The sequence below is a fragment of the Rhinolophus ferrumequinum genome, chromosome 10 (assembly GCF_004115265.2).
Source record: "Rhinolophus ferrumequinum isolate MPI-CBG mRhiFer1 chromosome 10, mRhiFer1_v1.p, whole genome shotgun sequence".
NCBI classification, from domain to species: Eukaryota; Metazoa; Chordata; class Mammalia; order Chiroptera; family Rhinolophidae; genus Rhinolophus; species Rhinolophus ferrumequinum.
Window position 1 is genome coordinate 85,555,219 of NC_046293.1, and position 25,553 is coordinate 85,580,771.

General features: G+C 43.5%; 1 protein-coding gene across 5 annotated transcripts in view; it reads right to left on the bottom strand.

The window, feature by feature from the left end:
- Nucleotides 1-252: 252 nt before the first annotated feature.
- The window catches only part of TMCC3 (transmembrane and coiled-coil domain family 3), a 240,689-nt gene continuing 215,388 nt past the window's right edge, over nt 253-25,553 (bottom strand). For 4 of the 5 annotated variants that reach the window (XM_033117783.1, XM_033117786.1, XM_033117782.1 and 1 more), the window contains exons 2-4: nt 8,712-9,616; nt 6,320-6,455; nt 253-1,914 (exon numbers count right to left, since the gene is read on the bottom strand). In XM_033117783.1, coding sequence (XP_032973674.1) covers nt 1,612-1,914; nt 6,320-6,455; nt 8,712-9,616 — 1,344 coding nt within the window. In that variant the 3' untranslated portion in view covers nt 253-1,611. Of the gene's footprint in view, nt 1,915-6,319; nt 6,456-8,711; nt 9,617-12,674; nt 13,142-25,553 lie in introns of those variants that run through there. The other variant, XM_033117784.1, reaches the window with a different exon arrangement.

The window sequence follows — 25,553 nt, forward strand, 5'->3', positions numbered from 1 at the left end:
GCATGAGTCTCACACACGCACTGCACTTGTACCAAAAAAGCTCAACTACTCCAATCCCGCAAACCATGTCACACTGTCACATTGTTTCAGGAGATTTCCCTAAGAGCAGCTGTTTGCAAAATATTGCACTTAATTTACCTCCAGGAGACTTGATGTTTTTTGGAAGATAATATACAGTAACATGGCTATTTTCGCCATCAGAGAATGGAGTGGGTGCGGGAGGAGGGGCTTTCCATTAAATTCTTCTGTGTCTTCCTTTTATGTACACAGAGGAACAGATTTAAAGGAAAGTATCATCTGGGCGGAAGACAGTGAATGGCATCCCCAAAATAGGCCAGATATTAGCTTTTGAATGCTTTTACCTCAGTGGAAATGTGGCCACTCTGTTATCGTACAACTTATATCTTCAGTGAGATCCTGAGTGAGATGGTAACTGTGGCTCAGACACTGGTTCTAATTTATTTTCCTCTGACCGGTCTCTCAGGGTCCTAAGAGGACCCTTTCTATCTTCATCCAGTGAACTTCCACTGATCCAGCAGCCATGCAATTAAATCACATGTCATATTTTCCTCCTGCTTCCAGTGTTCTTACCTTAGTGTACTTTAACTTTATAAACTGTGCTTCTGTTGTCTTTCTTAAAGGGAAAAAAACAACAACCCTGCATCATGAGCATCATGTATTTTCATTTACTGAGTAGGCTTCGCAATCCCTCACAGACCTGGGAATAAAGTGAAGCACATCCCCAAAGGGGGTTTGTCACAATTAAGATTTGCTGAAACACAAACCTCCGGAGTCGTGCTTACAGGACCCCAAATTAACAGAAAAGTCACAGTCTGATGAGGGATTTGGAAGCATTTCTACATGCTTTGAAGGCTGAGCCTTCAACAGCCAGGTAAGACGAAATCAGGGTCCAACTCCCCGGGTTGGCAAAAGCCCATTCACAATTCCTCGTGTCTTACCGTTTAAAGTGCAACAGAACAACTAAATTAGACTTTGGATGGAAAAACAGGTGTGTAGTAAGATTTCCATGTGACACAGAGTCACACACCACAGGCCACCGTGGACACTGGGCACTAAGAGACCTGTGGGACAGCGGCTGGATTACACGGGATTTACTGTATTTCCACAGGCCGCGAGTGCTCAACACGGCCAGTACCCGCGCTTCTTCCCCTCCCTGACTTGTGCCACATCCTGGGTGCTTACAAGACTCAGGGAAAATGCAACCACTAATGATGGTGAGCTCCATTTTGACAGACTTGAGAGAGAAAGAGGTTTAAATCCCCTTTTCTTCTGGATCACTAATTAATTATGCCAAATGCTCAATAACCAGACGTCTGCCACACTGGGCGAGTCAGGTGGGCAGAAAATCTGGTCTGATTAAGGCAGTGAGCAACGTGGGGAGAGCTTAGAAACAGATTCACGTTAACCAGGTCTAGGGACTGAGCTGGCAACTGTTACCGAGTTAAGAGAAGTGTAGTTATTTACAACGCACAGTCCCAGGCCTTTGTGCCATCTTCGGTTGGCACAACTGTTCATTTTCAAATTTGGTAGTATGCACAGTTTTCTGTAAAGTAAAAACCTGAAAGAACCTGAAGGCAGGGACCAGTGGCTTCATCTGGGTATTATTATTCTTTCTATGGCACACAGAATATGGTCCCAGTTTTTACAAAATATCGCCAGGAGAGTCACAGCAAAGAAGGTGCCAAGGATGTGGAAGCGGCTCTTCATCATGGGTGAGACGAACTTGGCGATGGTGGACACGCACACCAAGATGACGGTCATGAAGGCCAGGACCACGTTGATGCACTTGCCCAGGAGGACCTTGGCGTTCACTGTGTCCGTCTGCAGGGCTTGCTGCTCTTGCTGGTGGAGCTCCAGCTTAGAAATGCGCGTCTGGCAGGATTCCAAGGCTTCCTGTGGGCAAGAGGGAGAGTGAGGATCAAATGCTGTGAGGCCACCGGCTACACGTGAGCGCCTGCCGCTTTCGCGCGGCGGCCAACCCCCCGCCCCCTCTCCAAACACCAGATGCCCATGCAGGATGCCCATGCAGCTCCACACAGCCCGTCTGACTGTGATAACAACGACGATGATGGACAAAGAAGTTAAACGAGAATCCCAAAGCTCATTTTATCCTGTGATTCAGAACACGTGTGCACTACCATAAACTGCAATCAATGAGGAATTATGGGTAAGCATTTTGACTCCACCTATATATAAAATAAAGTGCATAAAATACTGGCATCTATTGGTACCACGAAGGGGAAACCCGAGGAGGGGTGGGGTTCCATTTTAGGACAGTGGTCTACTCCCAGCCATGGAGTAGGTGACATCTCCAATCGCGAGCCCTTCTTTCACTGCTCACAGTCTGTGCATCCATTTACAGACTGGCGGAGCACGGAGGGACAAAGGTGGGGAACGGACTGACCATGGCACAGCTGCTTCCACCTGTGCTGTGAATGCTGTCACTCAGGACACCATCCAAGGCTACGTATTCTCCCCAGAACTTGTTCTTTCCAAGGCTTCAATGACTAGGACACAGACGATTCCAGCTGTGTCTTCTGAGATCGACTCAGTATCTACAGGCCTCCATTTCAGCTTCTTAAAAGCACCTCAAATGCAACATGTCCAAATGTGGCCTCAAGTACTGTACCTTCTCCCTCACCGGCCATGAACCCCATCCACCTTCCTGGTCCTTTTCTCAGAAACCAGCACCCATCTGACCAGTTCCTCACAGCAAAAGCCTGCGGGGTATTCTGGGCCACCCCCTCAGCAATACCCTCACCCAGCCCCGGCAATGCGACATCCAGCCAGTCCACTTCTCTCCCCTCCCAGTCTGCACCCCGATCCAAGTCACCAGGTCTCTTGACCGCAGTAACTTTACACTGATTTCTTCACACACCCTCTTGATCTTCAACCCCAAGAATCCACTTTCCTACAGCAGCCCAAGTGATCTTTGAAAGATGCATATCTAATGTCACTCCTTTTTGTAAGACCTTTTAAATCTTAAATACGGCTCAGGCCTAGCCACTCTCTCTTGCCTCACTTAATGCCAGCCTTTGCCTACCTCACTCACTGTGTTCTGGCCAGACTGGCGTTTAAGGTTCTGAAAAGGCGCACGTTTGGGGCCTTTGCACGTGCAGCGTACTGAGTCTAAAATGTCTGCGTCCCCACTACCCCCCTCTTCACCTGCGGATCTCCCATTCATCCTTCAGGCCTCACATCAATCAGCACATCGCGAGGGAAGCCTTCCTGGACCCAACAGACCACACCAAGTCTCCCTCTAACCCTCCTCCCCAGTCAAGGGACCACAGCTGCAAGAGGGTAAGGACTAGGCCCATTTGGCTGCTGTTCTCAGCAGAGCCAGTGCCAGGCAGGCAGCAGGTGCTACATACGGGCTGAGTGCTCACGAGACTGGGTTATGGGGCATGAGGCCCGACAGAGAAAAACCTTTAGTTTCTTGGAAGACAAAGACCTAAGAAGAGGCAGTACAATGAGCCCCTTTTAGTTCATAGCTTATTATCTAACTTATTCACCAATTATGTGTTTGCGCAATTAAAATACAGTCATCATTTCATGGTTTAAATGGCTCCAACAGGATTTGCTTTTCTTCTGCTGAATATACTCTGTGGGCCGAAGAACAGGGTTCACTGTTACAATAGTAATTGTAACACGGGCTACCAAGACAAAAGGTAAAACTTCTTCATGTCTTCACATTCTAAAAAGTGCTGGCTTTCTACAAGGACAGATAAGCGCCCCAGAAATCATGCATTCTTTTCAAACACTTGGGCCCAAGATTTCCTTCATTTTGGACATGGCATGGAGGTGACAGAATAAGACAAAAGATCAACATTTTAGGTAAATTCATTCATCTTTGGGTAGATGAACGACATAGATAAATAAACTGACCCTAGTACTGCCGTCAAATTTTTTTACCGAAAGAAAAGTCCAAGAAGGTTACGCAATGAATTGTACGGAATTTTAGTCACAACAGCCACCAGGAGATACTTCAGCCACACAGTCTTTAGTATGATACTTCCTTGGGTCCAGTATTTAACTTATTGGGGATAAAGACAGAGGACAGGATTATCTTTAAACTCTTTTAATTGGGAATTCAGGGTGAAAAAACCTCCCAATTCATCTGCTTAAAACAACAAGCCCTGAATCCCTACGGGCGCTAGCCAACTCTCATCTGCACTAGCCCACCCCCTTGCATAATCCTCCCTATGAGAACAAAAGAAACAAGAAGGACAAAGTTGAGCAGGCCCAATTGCTAAAAGCCCTGAGAAATACAGCTACTCACCAATATAATAAAAAGAATGGCCAGCATTTATTTTTTGACTGCTTACTGTGTATCAGGCAAAGATTTAAGTACTTTACATTATTATCCCATTTAATCCTCTCAACAACCTTTGGAGGTGGAGCTCATTAATCTTTCCATTTATCAGATGAGGAAACTGAGGCACAGAGAGCTGACTTGTCCAGGGTCACAGTTAAGCAGTACAGCCAGGATTCTAACTGTCCTAACAAGGAAGACCCTCACTCACTCACAGTTGTCCTCGTTGCACTTCTGAACTAGGGATGAAACCAAAAAATACTGACATGAACTCTTCCGAACTTTTAGGCTCCCTATGGGAAGTCCCTCCTTTTATCTTACCCATTCATCCCTCAAGTGTATTTCTTTAAAAAAGGAAAAACAATTCTTAACCCAAACCATCCCCTAAATAAGAAAAACATATTTAGAACAATCCAGTGGCATTCCAGATACGTTCTAAAACAATGATCTAATAAAACTGACTACGTGGTTCACCTGACAACACTTAACATTTAAATGGGTTCACATTTTTTAAGCCAGCCAGTGGTGAAGCTGTCTCCTAACCCAGAGAAGGGGCAGACATGCTCAAGTGTCCTCTGTAGACAAGCGCTGACTACCAGCTCTGCCTGATGGTTTGGCTCCCAAAATTGTCTAAGTTCACAGCTGGGATTACTGTGTTTCCCCGAAAAAAAGGCCTACCCCGAAAATAAGCACCAGTTAAGATCATCAGCCAGACGGATGCATTTAGTGTTAACGACGATGTTCCAGAAGAAGATGACATGACTGTATTTGAATAAATGTAGATTGTTGTACATGAAAAACTAAGACATCCCCTGAAAATACGCCCTAATGCGTCTTTTGGAGCAAAAATTAATGTAAGACCCGGTCTCATTTTTGGGGAAATATGGTATAAATACCGGTCTTATTTTCGGGGAAACACAGTAGCACAGGCTCAGCCCTTGACACAGAGTGAAACAAAACAAGTAGTTGAGACTCCAGCTCACACACTGTGGGAAGAATCTCTCTTTATGTTTCAGTGTTCTCCTTTGTGAAGTGGGGCTGGAGAAAATAGTCACTGGCTACAAAGAGAACTTGTAAAAGTGAAGCTGAACGTTCCTTGAAGGGTACACATTTCTGTTTTTCTAAAAAAGACGATCAGTTTGTTTTTTTAAAAAAGGCGATCAAATGGGAATGTAAATTGGTGCAGCCACTATGGAAAACAGTAAGGTGGTTCCTCAAAAGTTAAAAATAGAACTGCTTTATGACCCAGCACTTCCACTACTAGGTATATACTCAAAGGAAATGAAATCAGTATCTAGAAGAGACACCTGCACCCCCATGTTCACTGCAGCACTATTTACAATAGTCAAGACATGGAAACAACCTAAGTATGTACTGATGAATGAATAAATAAGGAAAGTGTAGTACATATCCACAATGGTATATTATGCAGCCACGAGAAGGAAAGAGACCCTTCCTTCTCACGTTGTCATTTGTGACAACATGGATGGATTTTGAGAGAATTGTGTTAAGTGAAATAAGTCAGACAGAGAACGACAAATACTGTTGTGATCTCACTTATACGTGGAATCTAAAAATCTGAACTCACAGAAACAGGGAACAGACGGTTGGTTGCCAGAGGTGTGTAGTGTGAGCAAAATGGGTGAAGGTGGTCCAAAGGTATCAACTTCCAATTAAAAAGGCAAGGTTCATCTTACATTTAAAATTTTCTTAAAAATTTGGTTGAGGTGGACAGTGTAGGGTACAGGTGATGGGCTTGGGGGTAGATAATAAATACTTATTAACTAAGGCAGAAAGTAATCAGAATATAGGTTCTTCACTCAATAATGACTGTACCATGAGCTAATGGGGTTAATAAGTGGAGAGGAAATGTTTGCTCCATGTGCCCGAAATTCAGGGCTTAGGAGTAATGCACTTAGTTTGCGAAATGAATTAACGGCTGGGAAGAGCCTGTGTTTGAGTGTCTAATGACGAACGGAAAGGTACCTGGATATCCCGGGAGCGCTCGCAGGCCTGGTAGGCCACCTTCTCCTCGATGCTGGCCAGCTCCTGTTTCAGGTTGGACGTCTCGTGCTGATGCAGGTCCGTCAGGTCATGGAGCTGGTCTTCTAGTCGCTCGTACCTTTGTTAACAAGAGGAGCCGATGCTGAGCATGAGATTTCAGAGGTGTCCTACAGCACATTCTATAATAGAATGATGTCCTTCATATCTCACTGCCACCAGTGCCCCTTGGCTTGGTTTTATCGCTTTGGCATACTATATTTCCAAAAGAAAAATCTAGCTGTAGGGAATACACTTCTGAGTAACACTGAATTCCAGCTCCAGAGAAGACCGGTCTCTAGAGTCCTAACTCTGCCTCCTCAGCACTGAGGTTTCGTGCACAGCAAATCTGGCCTGTCCATGTCAGAGAAAAGGGCCTTTCCAGCGCCTTTGCTGGCTGCAGTGACAACAGGACAGACCTCGTCACTGATGCATTCACCACAGCTGGTGAGGAGACGGCTGTCTGGGACCCTGCTCAAGGCGAGGACCCACTGGCATCCCAGCGCTTCTCCCTGCTCTGCTCTCACAGTGCCTACCGATTCACAGGCACAGCTGGTTCTCGTGCACCAGAGCGCCTAGAAGGGAGACCCAATTACTGCGCGACAACCAATTCCATCCACTGTTTTTCCAGTGCGCACATGGATTCTAAATACATGTTTCAGCTCTTGGAACTTAAGGGACAACAACAAATTAAGCTCATTATAAATTATAGATGGCTTACCAGGGGGCAGATTTCCCAAAGTCCAAATCTAAAGTAACAGAGGCACAAAATTCCCAGTCCCAGTCCTCATCTTCAGAGAAGAGGGATTTGTCTTATACTTATATAAACTTGCGGTGTTTATTTTGGAAACAGGAAGCACTATTTGGGGAAGATACACTAGCCTGGCATAACTTCAATCAATGACAGTTTTAGATGCTTATTTAGGCCGCCTGATAGAATCATTTTTAAAAAATCAATACAGATTTAATGCTTTTTCTTAAGTAGGATTTCATAGATACCCAATGTTGGTGTTACAAATAAGCCTTTTAAGATTTCTTAAAGCAAGCCATATAGTCAGTGGCTAAATCATGAGGATTACAAATATAACTGTATGACAAATGAGAACAAAAACTTTCCTAAATTTATGTGAATGGATACTTGTGACTTAGGGTAAAATTTGGATCCAAAGAGTACCATATCCCAAACTATTTGGATGGAATTAAGATTAATATTCTCTGGAAAAGTTGTGACTCAAAAACAGTCCTTGTGTGACAAAGAAACCACAGTCAAAGATGTATGCAGAAAGTTAAAACTAATCGTTTCATAAAATACGAGCTGGAAAAAACCACATTCGTAAATAATACATATGTAAAACCATGAATCAGATATAAAACGACATGAAAGCTAATTTAAAATTTAAACCTTTCAATATGGTAGGTATTCACTTTTTCAATCTACATTTTTATAAGTAACATATTCATTTTGACAAAACTCTTGGAGAATATTTTTATTGGAAAAATGGTGGGAAATCACCTATTTGGGCATCTGCACTTTTTATTAATAAGCTACAAATCCCATAAAAGCCAGCCTATAAAATATCTGACTTTTGGGGCAGCTGGATGGCTCTGTTAGAGCATGAGCTCTGAACAACAGGGTTGCCAGCTTGATTCCGACATGGGCCAGTGAGCTGCGCCCTCCACAACTAGATTGAAAACAACGACTTGACTTGGAGCTGATATGCCCTGGAGAAACACACTATTCTCCAATATTTCCCAATAAAAAAAAAAAAAAAACTTAAAAAAAAACCAAACCACCAAAAAAAAACCCCTGACTTTTAAAATTAGCTAATACAATCCACAAGATTTGAATTTATACTTTAATCTTAAACTTTCTTTTGAACACTCTTCATTTAGGGTGAAAAGTTTAATGAGCAAAATACAGTACCTAAAAAAAATAAGCTATAGAAAGACTTTAAGACTGATATACGAAATAAAATCTATCTGGTTGGACAATGAATTAGTTTTCCACTCGATGGTCATTTTATATTATGGAGGAAAATCAAATACAGATCTATGAACTGGTTAATGAAACCTCTCAAGTCAAGCCCCTGAATCAGGAGCTTAATATGCATGTGAGTCATAGCCGACAGTGATATTTTAACAGACCCACACATATAATGTCTTTCTCTAATCTGTCAAGCTGTTAAGTCACAAATTGTAAAAATTATGGAAAGAACTATGGACTCCCAAATGCCTTCTGACCCACATTCCTCTTTATGAAAAAAACAACCATGGGCACATCACTTTTGCGCTCTCCATAGTGAGAAGCTTCCGAAAAAACGTGAAGAGTCTGAAATACCTGTATCTTTCCTCTTGCAAGGTCTGAGAAATAAAACCGTATTCTCTCTTAAACTGCACTTTCAGGGCCTCGATGTCCTCAGCCAGCTGTGCCTGGGTATCCTTGATCTCCCGCAGCTCCTCTAGGATCATGGAGAGCTTCCCCTGGCTGTCCAGCGTGCCAGGTCCCCCGGCCCCAAATGACTGGTTCCCATTACTGTCGGCGGAGCCCGACGTGCCGCTCGAACACTCATCGTCACTGCCATACTTGGGTTTGTTCACAGTGGTCGCGCTGCCCCCGTAGACCCTGGCACTCGCCTCAGGCCTAAAATCCTCTAAGGAATTTTTTAAGTGAGCGATGTTGTCTGCGCTGCCAAACTTATTCCGGATCAAGTTGGCAAACTCTCTGGACTTATTGAAGACAAACACAGGTGGAGTGAGGGAGACCCCCGGCATGCCCGATTTACTGCTCTCCATGCCGTGGGGAGCAGTTCGAGACTTGACCTGGGCATCTTTCAGAGAGTGCGGGATGTCCTTAGAAACGTCCTTGGAGCTTCTGGAGGCTCCGTTCTGCTCGATCTCCCGGAGCTTTCGGTGGTACTGTTCTAACTTCTTCTGCAGCTGGGCGATGGAGTGCGCTGATTTCTGATTCTTCTTCTCAAAGACTTGTTTGATACGGCCAGCCTGCTGCTTGTCCGCACTGTTGACTAGTTTCAGATATTCTGCAACGTTCCCATCGCGGGAGGTTTGCTCGATTTTGATCTGCTCTGTCACCTTTAGAATCTTTTGTTTCAGGCTGTCCGCGCTGAGTTTGACCTTGTGGAAGTCCAGGATGCCATCTGGTACGTCAAAGTTGAGGTTGGTGTCTGACCCCCCTCGACGTATGTTTAGGGGCAAGCTTAGGGTATTCATGTCATGACGTTCTACCTGAAAGAGACAGAGGAGGCACTTTAAGATTGGAAGTCAAAGAGACAGTTACCGACGACAGAATCTGGGCACACACAACTTTAAGTCCCACATTAAAAAAAAAAAAAAACCACTCTCACTATCCTCTTAAATTGAATACAGGACAGTCCAACCCTTGGGGTATCCATGTACACTAACTATGAGATTCGGATCTCCCAGGGTATCCAATTTTCTGTCTGACTAGATGGTAACTGTTGGCTGCCAGGGTAGAAATGCGTAATGGAATGAGGTTACCAGTCAGTCCTGGTTTCCCAAAGTGCCCCGTAAGTGGGATGCCTGCCAGGCCCCATTCTCAGTGAACTTCACCATTGTGGGAGATGCATCCAATTCAGAACCCAATCATTTAATAGAAGGAGAAAGAAAGAAAGAAAAGGAAGAAAGTTCCAGAAGGTACAATCATCAACACCAGAAATGATTTTCTTATTGGTATCATTAAACAGATGTGACGGAATAACATGGTACAAGGTTAATTTTAATAATTGAGAAACACAACAGTATTTAGATGTGTAAACAACCGCAATCCACAACTGAAGTGATTTAAAAAAAAACAACCCAGCAATAATGCTAAGACCATGTGAAATGGCTTTCTCACAGGGCCACCTGGGAAAAAGAGCTGCAAAGTATAAAGAAAGCATCTTGGCGGGGGTGGGGGGGTGACGATGATGATGACGAGGACACACTGGCACCAATTTGTGCTCTAAAAGGGACGGCAAGTGCAGCCTGGGTGCCAGGCGACGTGGACAGTTCATGTGACTGTCTTGTTTGACCCTCACGTTACCATGCCAGACAAAGAATGTTAAATCAATACAACAGGTAGAAACTGAGACCGAAAGGAGTCAGGATTTGAATCAAATCCCACTAACTGAGGTCCGCTTTCCACGCCGGACCCTCTACTATGAGTGTCCTCTGAGGACTCAAAACAGGTGTTTGTAGAGTCTGAATACAGTCTATAAACAAGATTCGTAAGATCTAAACAGAAGCATCTTATTTGTCAGGTTAACAACACTTTGATTAGAATAATGCCTTGATATAGTCTCAACAGAATTCAAATGGGGGACAATATTCAGCACGAGTTACCTTTTTTTTAGGGGACAGTAGCTGATACAGCAAAAAATTAATAAGATAATAACTTAATAGATCTCACACTGCCTAAGTGACCCAGACTTGAATGTAGACCATTACCAACACTGAGTATTATTAACACTCTGCCATATGAAAAGTGCTGCCCTGTCCTTTCCCCCATAGAATGGAGCCCGATGGCACAGCGGAACACTGGGGGTCTGGTCTCCTGCACAACTTGCAAAAGTTTGTGAACATTACTTTTTGACCCCTCTCTTCTCACACACAACTCTGCCATGAATAAGAGACAGTGGCTGTCTTGTCTGGCAGAAAAGAATCACGTAGTAGGAAAGGCAGGAAAGAAATGGACGCCAAGTTTCTATAATACAAGACAACAGAATATATGAAAAAAGGATAAAGGAATTGTGACCTCATCTGGTCAAGAGGGCAGGATGGGGGTAGGGACGAAAGAAGGTCTGTGATAGTCCTCATCATGATCATGCTCTAATCGAATCCTGCTCTTCTACTTCTCAGAAACTTTCTTGGCTCCCTAAAGCCTCCAGTGAAACAATACACCCTGGCCACTTGTAAGACCCTACCTTACATTTCAGGCCTTACCTGGTACCCGAGTCATCTTAATGAACCGTACGACCCAACGTTCCTGGTATGTATGTGCATTCCTCATATGTCTAATTCCTCGTATGTCTAAATGTGATTTCCTCGTATGTCTCATATCCATAATGCCTGGCACCCATCCACCTCTGCTAATCAAAATCCTACATAAGCTTTAAGATCCATTTCAAATGCCACTTCTTCCATGAAGTTTTGCCTTGTCCGGCTGGAAAGCTCCCTTCCTTTCTGTGACCCTCCACGGTGCTTCTGTGGCACCGCTCTACTGCTCCTTTATCACTCACGCATGGACTGTCACCCCAGAGTGCAGGCTCCTTCAGGGGAGAGCTGGTGTCACACCCGTACCCAGCTTGTTGCAACCCTGTCCCTTGTTCACAGGAGGCTGTGAATAAATGCCTGCGAAACTAAAATGACATCATTCTTTATCATTCAGGACAGTCTACACTTGAGTTACTAGGGCTCTACATGCCTAAAAGGTGTGGCCCAGCAGAGATCCAACTTCTCACCCTCATCAAACATTTCTGAGATTTGCTAACGCGCAGTAAGAGTGATTGCTTTGAGCTGTAAGTGCTGTAGCTTCCCCCGACCTGGGCTCTCGAGGACATGCCAAGCATTGTTACAACTCTAAGTGAGCCAGAAGTCAGCCGGCCCCTGCACAAACATTCCTGTGAGCACAAGGCTGTCTGTCGTGGCCCTGCCGCCTGAGAAAACAGGGCCACATTGAAGTCATTTAAGATACAGTTTAACAGACTCAAAACATGACCTTGGAAGTTCTGCCCACACAGAGCTGACGATTCCAGGTAGTGATGTTTTCCCAATACCTACATAATAAATTCTACATCATTTCAAATTGATTCAACTAAATGCGGAGTTTCTGAGTATCAATGTACAACAACATACACACACACACATAAGGACTTTTAAACTTTAATTAAAGTATAATTTATACTCAGAAGAGAGCACATTTAGTAAGTATAGAACTCGATGAATTTTCACAAACTGAACACACTCTGTAACCAGGACCCAGTTAAGAAACAACAGAAATTCCCCTCGTGCCCGCTTCAGTCATAGACCCCCCACCTCCAGGGGGAACCACACACCTGACTGCTGACAACACACGTTCGTTTTCACTGATAGATCATGTACTCTTCTCATCTTTTTTCTCTCCACGTTGTTTGTGAGAGTCATAAGAATGTGCCCTCCTGGAGCTTATAAAAGATCTGACTGAATGATAAAAACAACAAAAACAAAACCCCCCAAACAACCTGCCTGCTATTCCCTACTGAGAAGTCCACTGCTGTTTGAAGACACAGAGGTTTTTATCACTCACCTTAACCACCTGCAGCCGTAAATCATCACCTGTTCTTCCATCGCTGCTTCTCAACCGCACCGCAGCTGGCCACCCAGCTCTGGCGTCTCCACGCAGTGGCCTATTTTCTCAGGCTGCAGGGCCACGACAGAGAGCCTTGTACACACAGGAATGTTTGTGCAGGGGCCGGCTGACTTCTGGCTCACTGAGAGTTGTAACAATGCTTGGCATGTCCTCGAGAGCCCAGGTCGGGGAAAGCTACAGCACTTACAGCTCAAAGCAATCACTCTTACTGCTTGTCAACAAATCTGTTAGAAATGTTTGATGAGGTTGACAAGCTGGATCTCTGCTGGGCCACACCTTTCAGCCTTTTAGAGCCCTAGCTCTGCAGAGAAATTACAGCCAGCTTAACACATCATCACTAGATGCTCATACACTCCCTGAACACAAACGGCAATTTCATGTACATGCTGGGAACAAAGCACTGAGAGTCCTCTGTCCTCCCTTTTATCTGGTCTCGGCACTGGGGTCAACTGTACAGTGAGAGCAGCTGTTTCAGGGCTGGGCCACGAGAGAGAAGGACAAAGGTTCCTGGACCCAGGACTCAGCATGCATATGGCTTGTGTGGATCAGGAGACGCATGTTCGTTTTGGCACTGACATTCACCAGCGACACTGTTCATAGGTAAATCAAACAACATCTGTGGATGTAGGTTTCCTAATCTATGGAGTAAGGAGAGAGAACCAGCGAACGCAGAGCTACCATTGCAAAATTCCATGAAATGTAACCCAGTTCCGTGAACTGTGCTGTACTGTGAGACAGTGTTATGGAATAGTGAAGACCCTGGGAAGACCCTGGGCTCTGGAGACAGACTGCTTTGGCTCCCATCCTGGCATTACGCTTATGAGCTGTGTGACCCGGGAAAAATGCCGATGTCCCTCTGGGTCTCAGTTTCCTCTTCTGTAACATGGAGATAATGATTCTTCAAAGAGTTGACGTGGGGAATAAGGAAGATAACGTGTGCCAAGTACTTAAAGACTTGACACAGAGAGTGGTTTCAATAAAGGTTTGCTATTGTTGTCATTCCAATTCATTTAAAAATGTACCTATATGTAAGAACCAAAAGGAAAACAAGCTCCAAAGTGTTCACAATGGTTATCATTGTACTGCGAGGTTGTGAGGAGTCATTCTTTATATTATACTATACCTTTTTTCCAACTTTTAAAAATAATGAACGTGAATAACTGTTTTGGCAGTAAAGACGCTGTTTTTAAAAATGACTGCCAGCCTCTCTCAGTTCTCCCAAAATTATTTGGCTATTATTACCTTACATGACAGGCAGACCACCAGCAGCCCAGTGAAAAGCCATTCCTAATAATGTTTTCCTTCGGGCAGCAGAATCATTTCCATTGTCACTTGAATGTTCTGGAACAAAGGCTAAGGAAGAGCTGAAGCCCTGGACAGACGTCAGAAACTGACACTGAGTCATGTCTGCAACAATCCAAGCCTCCAGCACGACGCGAGTGAGTTCAGCTCACGCACCGGGATGCCAGGCCCAACTCAGTCATTCCCAGTGCTGCTCGAACACATTGTTTAGACTTCCAGAGAGAGCTGTCCTTAGGACATTTCATATTTACCCCCTAACGCTCCAGAGGGAAATGAACAAAAAGGGAAGGAGGATACCACCCAAATCCCCACGCAAGAGAACTGAAAGGGTGAATTGGGGGGGACTCCTGTGAACCCCTGGAGGGCGTGGACTGAGACAGGAGTCCCCTGAGGTTCTGGGGGTCACTGAGTAGTCAGGGTATGCAGAGGCGTAAGAGAGATCAGAACGAGGGGAGAGAGAGAGCCACCAACTTAGTCCCGCGGCTGACACCACGAACCTTTGCTTAAAGAAAACCTGCTTGAGCTCAGTCATCAGGAAAGGGTCAGGTTCTGCACACTGGCTGTCATTTCCCAGGCAACAGGTGCTTCACAGCACACGGGAGGGCGGTTTTACAGACAGCCCACATGGAGCTGCATGTTCAGTACCCAGAGACTGTCATAGGTGTCTGTGGCCCAGGTGTCCGAGTCCACACAGCTGACCTTCTGTACTCTTACTCGTTTTAGCTCAACTCTAACTTCAGGTCTAGAGTGAAGGCAGTTCCCGTGGTGTACCAGTCAGAATGTGCTAGGCTTTGCTGTGGTAACAAAGAATGTCAAAATAGCAGTGGCTTAAAAGAAAGAAAAAAAAAAGGTTTATTTCTTGCTCAGGCTAACAAATCTGTTGCAAACCAGCTGAGGGATCCAGGCTGTCATGGAGCCTCTGCCATCCGGAATGTTGCCAATGGTGACAGCGGGGGTTACCTAGGGAACCGTCCACTGGCTCCTAAAGACTTCTGCCAGAAGAGACGGGGTGACTTCCTCTGCTCATTGCCCCACCTGACTTCAAGGGAAGCACAGGGCAGGGAAGTACAATCATACCACATACCAAGGAGGAAAGAAATCGTGTTAGTATGAAGCACAAGACCTTATTTGTTAACAACTCTGAGACAGGTCCTACTAGTATTACTTACTATTTCACAAATGAGAAAACTAAGCACAGAGTTCAGCACCCTGCCCAGGGGCACACAGCTAGTAAGTGGCAGAGCTAGGACTGAAATCCCCTGTCTCCAGAGCCTGCCTCCCTAACAAAAATGACTGAGTACTTCTCTTACGAGTCAGGCAATATATAAGAAAGACTTTCTTATATATTCATATATTTTTTTACATCAACCTTATTTCATGAGAAAAGCAAGGCTTGTAAAGAATGTATATGTTTCTTGAGCTCCATGGATAATAAATAGCTTAGCTGGGGCTCAACTTAGATATATGAAATATGCAAGACTTTGAAAGATCTGTACAAGCTCAGCCACCAACCAGGTGAGAATCCATTCTGCAGCAGTCCCTAATGTGGGTATCCAGACTTGTGTGGAAGCTTTGGGCTTGGTTTAGACCACTCTGTCAGAAAATTCTCCCTCAGGCTGAATGTGAAGTCATCACCCATGTGACTTCCTACCCGTGGCCCTGGTGTTCGTGCCGGGGCCACATCAATGTCAGGTTTGACACAGCCTATAAAATCCATTTCTCGTCATCCATGCTCCAAAATGTAAACAGTGACTTAGGCAAAATAAGTTTATGAGGACAAAAAAGGCTTATTGCTTTTATCAAAATCATGGCGAAGCACTTACAATCACCAAAGGAAAAAAAGAAAATGAGGAAACAGAAGATAAGAATCAGAAAGTAAGATAAAGGACCTACGGGGAAGAAACAAGAGCCTAACAAGTACGGGATTGATTATTTGGACATATGGAAAACGGCACTCAGCAGAGAAGCCATGGGTTTGCCTGGAGAGAAGGGAAGACACCCTTCCCTATGCTGGGTGACAGAGCTGAGAGAACCAGGCGCTACCAAGCAGGGCCCCGAAGGGGCACCTTTGTATGTTCTCCCAGAAAAACTTTGAACTTTATCACTATCCTACTTGTAATACGTATGACACTCTAAGACACCTTCCCTCTTGCTACACTGTGGTCACCTGACACACACCTGCCAAAGGTCTCACCAGTCAGTGAACATGGACCAGGGAAGCCAGCCCAATCATGGACCGGACCCTAGCATCAGAAACTTGGGTTTATTGCTAATTGAGCTAACTTGTACTGGAAAAATAACTAAATGCTTGAAGAGTGTCCTTATCAGGAAGGACATAATTAATATGTTCATGTGGATACCTGCACAGAATATTCAATACCTCTATTTTAGAAGAAAGCCACTTCCCCCACGACATGCTAGAAATGAAAAAGTCTTGAAGGTCTTCACGTAGTATCCAAAAGGATATTAGCAAAGCGTCTTAGTGAAATGTTTGTTCTAATTTGTTTAGACAAAGAACACTTCCGTTTGTAATTCAAGTTTGACAACAGTACATTCTGAACTAGAAATAAATTCACAGTGTACAGACGGGAATTGAGTCACTACTTTTACCATAAAGGTTTTGTTCCCCCCACCTCTTCCTCTCTTAGCATCACTGACAAAAGAAAATCTGTAGTGTCAAGAGCCCCATTTATTGACTGCAGGTGAAGTAAATCTCATCCTCTGGAATCAGGGATGATTTGGGAGGGGGCTGGAACCTTTGATAGCCCAAACCTTTATCCACAGACACTCCTAATTAATGGTGTACAAGGATTAGGCACAGTGTTCAAGGTTCTCAAAACCAAATTCTTCAAACATCTTTAAGCACTTACAAACACTTGATACTGTAATTAAAAATAATTATCTTCTCGTTAAGCCTCTCCCAGACAACAGTGGTAACCTACTTTGAATTACACGCACTAGAAAATACATATTTCTGACTCTGGGTGGTGAACACACAGTGTGATTTATGGATGATGTGATACAGAATTGCACACCTGAAATCTATGTAATTTTACTAACAATTGTCACCCCAATAAATTAAAAAAAAAAAAAAGAAAATACATATTTCTTCAAAATAGCTTAGAACTCACTTTCAATGAATGCAAACTAATCCCTTACAAAATCAGTCTGACCTGGTAAAGATGTACTATATATTGTATAATTTACATAAGAATTAAATTAAAGGGGAGAAACAGTCAGATTAAAAAAGGCTGTGCCTTGAAGGGTGGAAGGGGAAGGCTACGGTAATGAACAACAAGCAGCTTGGAATGCAGGTCAATAGCAATCGCAGGTCAAGAACAGCCACGGGTCCCCGGGGGAGAAAACTGTACAGGGAACCCAGGCAACACCCAAAGAGGGCTATTTCTACGAAGAGGAAGGAGTCTCTGGGGACCCCACACACCTCGAAAACAGGCGAGGTTGGGAAAGGGAAGCAAGAACTTACCATCTCCCCTCGCCTCTGCGGGCTTGGGCCCTCAGAACTCGGCCTGCTTGAAGGAAGGGCTCCCAGTTCCTTCTTGTGGGGAGATGGAGAGTTCTCAAGAAGGGGAAGCAGGAAGCCCCAATTTTAGGGGTAAACACAGAATCAACGCCATTGAGGCTTCTAGTTCCTACAACTCAGAAGAAACGGAGGGACGGGGTGAGTGAGAACCCCCGGGCACTAAACTAACAAGTCCTGGGGGTTCTGGAATCTTCCCACCCATACTTGTTAGTTCCCACCGGTTCCTGGCAGTGTCTGTCAGCAAAACCTTCCTGGGAAAAGGACCTGAGCACTTGGCTTGACGGCTAAGGGGGACGTTGGAATGCCACATTGCACTCCAAGAGAACCACCCCCAGGAACTGACGGAGTAGAGGCAGTAGCTCTAGAGGAGGAAGAAAAATGAGTTTCTAAGGCCCTCCGCCAGTGAGCAGAGAACAGCCAGCCCTGGCAGCCAGGGGCCTGAGAGCCAGCCGGGAGGCGGAAGGTCTGCCTCCATCCCAGGAACGGGGACCCCGCCTTCTCCTTTTCCTACAGTATTGATTCCTTGCTTCCCTCACTCTCAAAACACAGAGGGTGGGCATTCTTGGCAGGGACATGTGCTTATCTAAGTTTCAGAATGGCAGCTACAAATCCAGCACATCTCCGGGCCAGCTGGAAGGAGCTCTCTGAGGAGTCCTCACTGACCAGCAACAGGACTTAGGCTTTTGGAAGAATCCTTAGAGACTGCATTTGGCCTACTGTTTTTAAAAGCAGCAGCTAGAATATGAACCCAAGGACTTTTTCATTTTGACCCATGTTCTTCTGTTTGTTCCAGGGAAAGCAGTTTGTCTACTAATGTATTGCTTCCTGGATAAACACAAAACGTGTGTAACAGTGACGATGATAAGGGTGTCCATCAGATAATAACTGTGCTTCCCTCTTTGCTGTGGGTGCTAGGATGCTCAGAACCAAACTTTGAGTAACTGCTGATTGGCTTTTTGCTTCCCTTTCTCCCCCACTTTTTTGACTTTTGGATATTACCACTCCTCTGTTTCGCATGTGTCTTATCATAACCTTACTCTTAGTGCAAAGAGGTGAGTGACCTTCAGTCTTTAGATGCTAACTAAGTATGCCATCCTGCGTGGAGAAAAACACAACACTCTCACTCCCACGTGTTGACAGGGGTAATGTTCCCAAACATGCCCAGCTCATAAACTTCCCCATTCCCAGGGCACCCACAGAAAGCCACACTAGGGGTCACAACTGGGCTTGTGTTCTTTGAAAAGTTGCTGTATGACTGGACCAGGAACCAGCAGTTGGCATTCAGTACAATCCCAAAGCAAACCTAAGCCTCATAATTAAGTTATTCTCTGCAGGTCAGGATTTAATTTGTTTTTGGTACTACAACATATACTGGGGTTGGGGCAGGGGAAACATATGTACCAGATGACTTGTAGTATAGAATTTTGTTGTAAATAGATCAGAACACTACCAGCCATCAGTCAGGGCTTAGAAACAACATAATTTTGAGGCAGTAGAAGGAAAACTGATCTCTATTATTTTCTTTTCCTTTTGCAATAATGAAGTTATTTTCTTTGAGCAATTTTATATTTTCTACTGTGAGCCAGCAGTATTGTCACCGATAGCAATTAGAAATAAAAAGCTGCTTTTAGTTCAACCAAAATAATAAATAGCTGTCATGCAGGGTCTCTGTTCCCACTCCCCGCACAAGAACGCAGGATATGGTGAGGCCAAAAAGGAACACCAACGGAGCCATAGATAGGGGAGTCATACCACTATGTTCTCGATGGCGGCTGGTCGAGACACAAAAGCAAACATCCGCCACTACCCCAAGGAGGGCACCCCAGTCCGGTTGGCGGCTGGGCGAGACAGGAAGTAGGATCAATACGATCCGCGATCCACAAGTCCCCACAATAGCATTACACTTAAAGAAACAATTGTTAATGTCCATGAAAAGTGCATTCAATCAACATTTTAGTATTTATTTCCAGCGAGGAAAAACAACCTTATTTGGAAGTTGTGTTGGACCTTCAAATGAGGGCAATCAATATAAAAACCCTGACCTCCATGGGACGACGAATAAAATGATCTTTTGAAAAGAAAAATCAGATCATGTCGGTTCCTTCTGAAAAACTTCAAATTCCCTCAAGTGTGAAATCCTTAGCAAAGAATTTAAAACTCTCTTGAGCAGGGTCCTGTCTTCGCTATATTCCAGTAGACCCATCCATACCGGTACTTTGAGCATATCTATGCACAGGCACTAGAGTAAGGCTGGAGCTTTACATACACTCTCATTCAATCCTCACCGTTCAATGAAGCAGGGGTCATTAGCTATGCTCCACAGACTTGGATGTGGGAGGCATCAAATACGTTTTGGTTTTAGCTAATAAGACAGAACAGGATTTGTAGCAAGGGCTAAGCTCTTAGCCTTCATCTTATTCCTTTAGTTCAAGAAGCCTGTATGCTTCACGTGCTTGCGGATTTCTGTATGTTAAATGCATGCTAGTTCCTGCCCCTAGCATGGCCTCCATCCCAATCTACCTTTCAAGTACCAATTCAAACACTGTCTCTTTCACAAAGCCATTCCACTCAGCAGGAACTGACTGCTTCCTTTGTGTTTGCCCCCAAATCTGCCTTTCCCCCTTTTACAGTGCTTATTCTGCTAGGTACAGTATACTTGTATAACATTTGTTTCCCCACTGTCTTGAAGCCTCCAGAGGAGGGAATGTCTCATAAACCACCTGTGTCCTGCCCCATATTCCTTCCCCCACAGGACCTTAGCATCTGTTGCATGAAGACAGCCAACTGGGGCAGCCAGCTGTCTCTCATGTTTACATTCTCTCAGCTGCTTGCAATGAGATAAAGAAGAACCTGCAGCTGAGGTTGGGCTAAGAATACTTTCAAGACAGACTGGACTGTGGATTGTTAATGCTGTTGATTCAGACCAGAGATCAAACATTCAGAAACCTGATGTGTCTCCCGGGTCTCTGTTGCTCCAAGCAGAACATAGGTGACCAGTTACCAAATGGTAAATATTAAGCTCCACCATGCACAGAATACGCAGGTGTACTCCCTTCCTCCCCTGCGGTTACTATCGGAACTGCTGCAGGGAACCCAGGCGCCTGCTCCTTCTAACACCATGTTAGAACTCGGATGTTAACTCAATCCATTATTTGTGATGACGTAAGAAAGCACTCCTGTATTGCATTAAATAAAAAACTTTTAAAAATAATTTATCTACTGCACCAGCAAGATAATCAAGCATACTTCCTTGTCCCGTAAAAAATCACAATTCAATAGAATGTGAACGCAAAAACAAAGGAGTCCTTTTATCCTCCAAAGTCTAAGGAGTCAATAACTTGTTTAAAGAGCAAAAGCAGGTCTCAAGAAGAAAGGTCGAGAAGAGGACAGGACCTTGGCAAGATATTTAAATTTTATTTTAAAAATAGAAGCTACCAGTCCTTAAGGACTTATTAAGCATTATATAATTTCCTAAATTTATTTTTTTCCCCAAGAATCTGAGATTAGAATAATCAGTCCCATTTTACAGATGGGAAAAGTAAGTGACTTGTCTGAAGTCACAAAGCGAGCAAGTGGCAGAGCTGTGACTCCAGCCACAGCTGGAGGTGGCGCCAAGTGGCTCTAATAATATCCGTACCTTTTACCTACTAGATATGAACATATTTCCCATCCCTACCACCCCCTAAAATGTACTTTACTGCAATCACTATGTTACCATTAAACATTACGAAGTGAAAAATACGTACGGTGGAGAAACCAGAAGAGTAAATACCAGACAGATTTGGACAGTTCGTGGTGCCACAAGGCAATACTGAAGATGTTCCCAATTTGGCATTAAGAAACTAGATTAAATCCAAAGTTATCTTGCATAATAAAAAACGTAGATTGCTTCTGTTTTAAGTACTAATAATGATTTTTCATGTCAGTGAACCACACGAGCTTGCGCATAAACGCCCTCTTCCAGCTAAAGTCCTGGTGATGCTATCTATAATCATCAGACGCTCTGGGACCAGCATGCAGGTAAGAGGAAGCTTCCTCCTCTTCCTTCTACCATGGCCACAGTGGTTTAAAAGCACCAAAGATTTACATTTCGGATATAGTCCTCTACGAACAGACTCTTCTGTAACTTGGGAGCATGGGAACCACAAAGAAATAAATTGAACTGTGGATTGTTAGGTTTAAGATAAACACTATACCATGATCCTTTCTTAGAACCAAGTCCGTATTTGGGTCGACTATATTTCCACAGAGAGGGAACAGCCTTCCAGGGCCCACTCGCAGCACTTTCAACAAGCAGCCAGCCGAGATTCATAGGAAAGCCCCGATTCCAGAGCCATGCGTCCTATCACACGGCTTAACTAGACTCCTAGTGGCTGTGTAGGTTCAAATCCCAGTCCTGCCACGTTAACTTTATTACCTTGGGCAAGTTATTCTGTCTACGCCTCGGTTTCCTCATCTGTAAAGTGAGTGAGGACAGCAGGGTCTGTTTCACAGGGTGATTGTGAGGGTTAAATGAATTGATAATTGGGAAGAGCTTGGAACAGGGCCTTAAATACCAAGTAAGTGCTAAAGTCCAGGCCATCATTTATTGAGCACAACATTCCCCAAGCAGGTGGGAACTTCAGGAAAGTCCAGAGGCAAGAACAACAAGGGGGCTGTGGCCATGATTACGCTTTTCGGGTCGGAGCTGGGAACTGCTCCCCCCACCACGGAATCTGCCTGTGTACGCAAGTGCGTCTTACAGCAGAGAGGGAGCAGAAAAGACAAGCAGGGTCTCACACACATGCCAGAAGGTCCCTTAAGGATCAAGTTCCAATGAATCTGAACAGTAAAGATACTCATTTTTAAAAGATGCCCACCCACCCCAAAGCAGAACACTTATTGTCGGAGTGATTTAATCTGATATTTACAAAGGTACAGTACCTCAAATGACTAAAATTTAAAACCCTTTAATAAGTGTCAGTAGGTAGTCTTTTATGTTGCTATTTTCAGTGAAACTCGGCCTCTAAATTAAGACCTTAAGACAAATGTCTAACATCTCCCACCACCAAACCTTTAAGCAAAACAAGGGAAAATGTATTAGAAAAAATTATCTAACGATTATAACTTGCTGTGTCCTCTAAAAAGCCCCTAAACTAATTCTTTCGAGTATTATGCATGGAGCTTGTTTTTCCAGATGTGTTGTTTTGGGCAGGGTTGTAGTTAATTCCATGAACTTATTATCAATGGAAGAGTTCTCTAATTTTACCCAGGTTCTCTCTCTTTCATCCTTATTCAAACTGTCATCAAATTCTGTTCTTTGTCCAGCAATTTCTCTCTAGATTACCCCTTCCTTGCTATCCCCAGGTTCTTCACCCTCACTTTCTGTCTCCCTTACACAAAGGGCAATAGTTTAACCAGGTTTTCATGGCTTTTAACGGTTTATTTCTTCAATCCAGTCCATAGAATCATTACACTAATCTGCTAAACTTCCACTTCCATCACGTTACAACATTGCTCAAAATGTACAACGGTTCATCCTGTAATAAAATTGGGTTCCTCCTCCTGGTTTTTAATCCAAGTAATTTTTCCCATTGCAACTATCCAATGTCTTTTTCCTTCCACCACCCACCAGACAGATCTCAGTTCTGTCGTCCGCTGAACACATCTCTGTAGTTCTTTTTTTTTTAACCTTGGTAATGTCGATGGAAAAACATCCAGCCTAAGAAAAAGCTTCTAAGAGTTTATTTGAGCCAAACTGACGACAATTGCAGAAGCAAAGTCTCAACAGATTATGAAAATGCTCCAGAAAATGGCCGTTTTGCAATTTATTTTATACATTAGAATCAAAGGAGGAGGGTTACATGAAATCCACTGGTGGTAGATTAAGGGGGTAGGAGAAAGAAAAGGGCGGGGGGAATATCTGGGATTGGATAAAAGTACATTGGAGAGACAGGTTCTTCTTTCACATAGGTGGGTACAGGATAGTTAATAGTTCACTTTTTACAGCACATACAGATGGTAATCGGGACAAGAATAATAATGAGGGATTCTATAGCTTCCTACTCTGGTCCGGAAAAAGGAATTACTGACATTCCAAGGTTGTCATCTTAGGTACAAAACGACAATAGACAGGCTCACTTACGGTGAAGGCTGACTATGAAGGAATCTTCAGGCTAAAGATGTGACTTCCCGCCATGGGCCATCTTAGTTATGCATTTTTTTTTTTTATGTTCACGCCATCTTTTGTGGTTATTTTCAGTCTCTTGAGCTCGTCAGGTTTAACCTGTGGCCCCTTTTCTGTCCTCAATACTTACATTAGGTCCTTCTGGACAACCATTTCCGTGGCCTCTTGTGTTATCCAAATCCTACCATCCCCTCAAGCTCTCTTTCCTGAGGCCTTTCCATAGCATTCCTGCCCATGGTACTTCCTTTCCTTCCTGATGCATTTTGGCTCTTATCCATACTGTTGAGTGGGACCCTACTTGTTTATCTTCCTTGATGGATTTTTCGGTTAATGCAAGTATTCACTTTTTTAGATGCCATACAACACTCAGCACAGAACCAGCAGTATCACTGAGTAGCAAACACTTGTTTACGTAACCGACTTCTCTATGCTATAAAGCTGTATATTCCAAATTCTGAATGAGACCCATAGCGATAGATAACTATTTACCAGTACATAAAGATACACGTGTGTACGTATACACACACATAATCAAAACACAAGTTTTAGGAAATAATACTTATCTTTACTACATGCAAGGCAACTCATTTTTTGGACAACTGCATTGTTAGGAAATTATAATTAATTTTGTTAGGTATATGAATTTTATTATGGAGAAAAACTCCTTGTTTTTAGATACATATTAGAAATGAAGTACTGTGATGTCTGTATGTAATTTTGAAACACTTAACATATACACCCACACAAAGAAAATATAAAAATTGTTAATTGTTGAATCTGCATACGGTAGATGGGTATTTGCTGTACTTTCTTGTTTTTCCATATAAAAAATATAAAATGATAGTTGTAACTCAAATTTATTTCACGACCAATTAAGGAATTTCAATCCTGTTTGAAAAACAGTGCTTTATAATTAGGAAAAAGAGGAGCCACTTGTTTCAATGTTTGCTAATTATATTTAAGGAGGCATTAACATACCAAAGAATGCTTTGCGGTTACTTCCTGGCCAATGGGTCAATAAAAGGATTTAATTTTTCCATTGTTGCAAGTCCACTAATCTTGCCTATATAATCCTTTCTATGAAACTTTCTATGAATATTAAATATTACTACCTTCACAGGAAAGTGTAAGATTACAGACTAGTCTTTTACTTGCAGAGATCACAGAATCAGAATTTACCCTAGGACTTCTCATCCTAAGAATAATTTTTATGGTAAAAGGACTACATCTGGGATTGGCAAAAGTTTAAGACAATGCACTGAAACTGAAAATGTCATAATAAACATGTGCACTGGTTAAACTTCCCCCTTCCTTCTCCTTTAAGAACTGTTCCTAATTAAAAAAAAAGTTCCATGAACAGTCAGGAACACCTCATTTCATTGACACTAAGTAGGAAGTGTTATAAATGAGTGAAAGAAATTTCCAGATAATTGAAATTCTTACTATTTAAGGGCCAACATTTTAAGTCTTGATGATTACCCGTTTCCCTGAAAATAAGACCTAGCTGGACAATCAGCTCTAATACGTCTCTTGGAGCAAAAATTAATATAAGACCCAGTCTTATATTATAGTAAAATAAGACCAGGTCTTATATATAATCAGCATTAGACCTGATTGTCCGGCTAGGTCTTATTTTCAGGGAAACACGGTATGTATTTCTAAATCTCTAAATTCCTAAAACTGTTTTCCCGTTGACTGAGGTCATCCATATGACCAAGTTTGAATTGTGACACAGCATCGTGACCACAGGAAGAAACCAGGACTAGATCACTAGGGAACCTGAGGTCTAGAAATGCTTGAGCCTTAC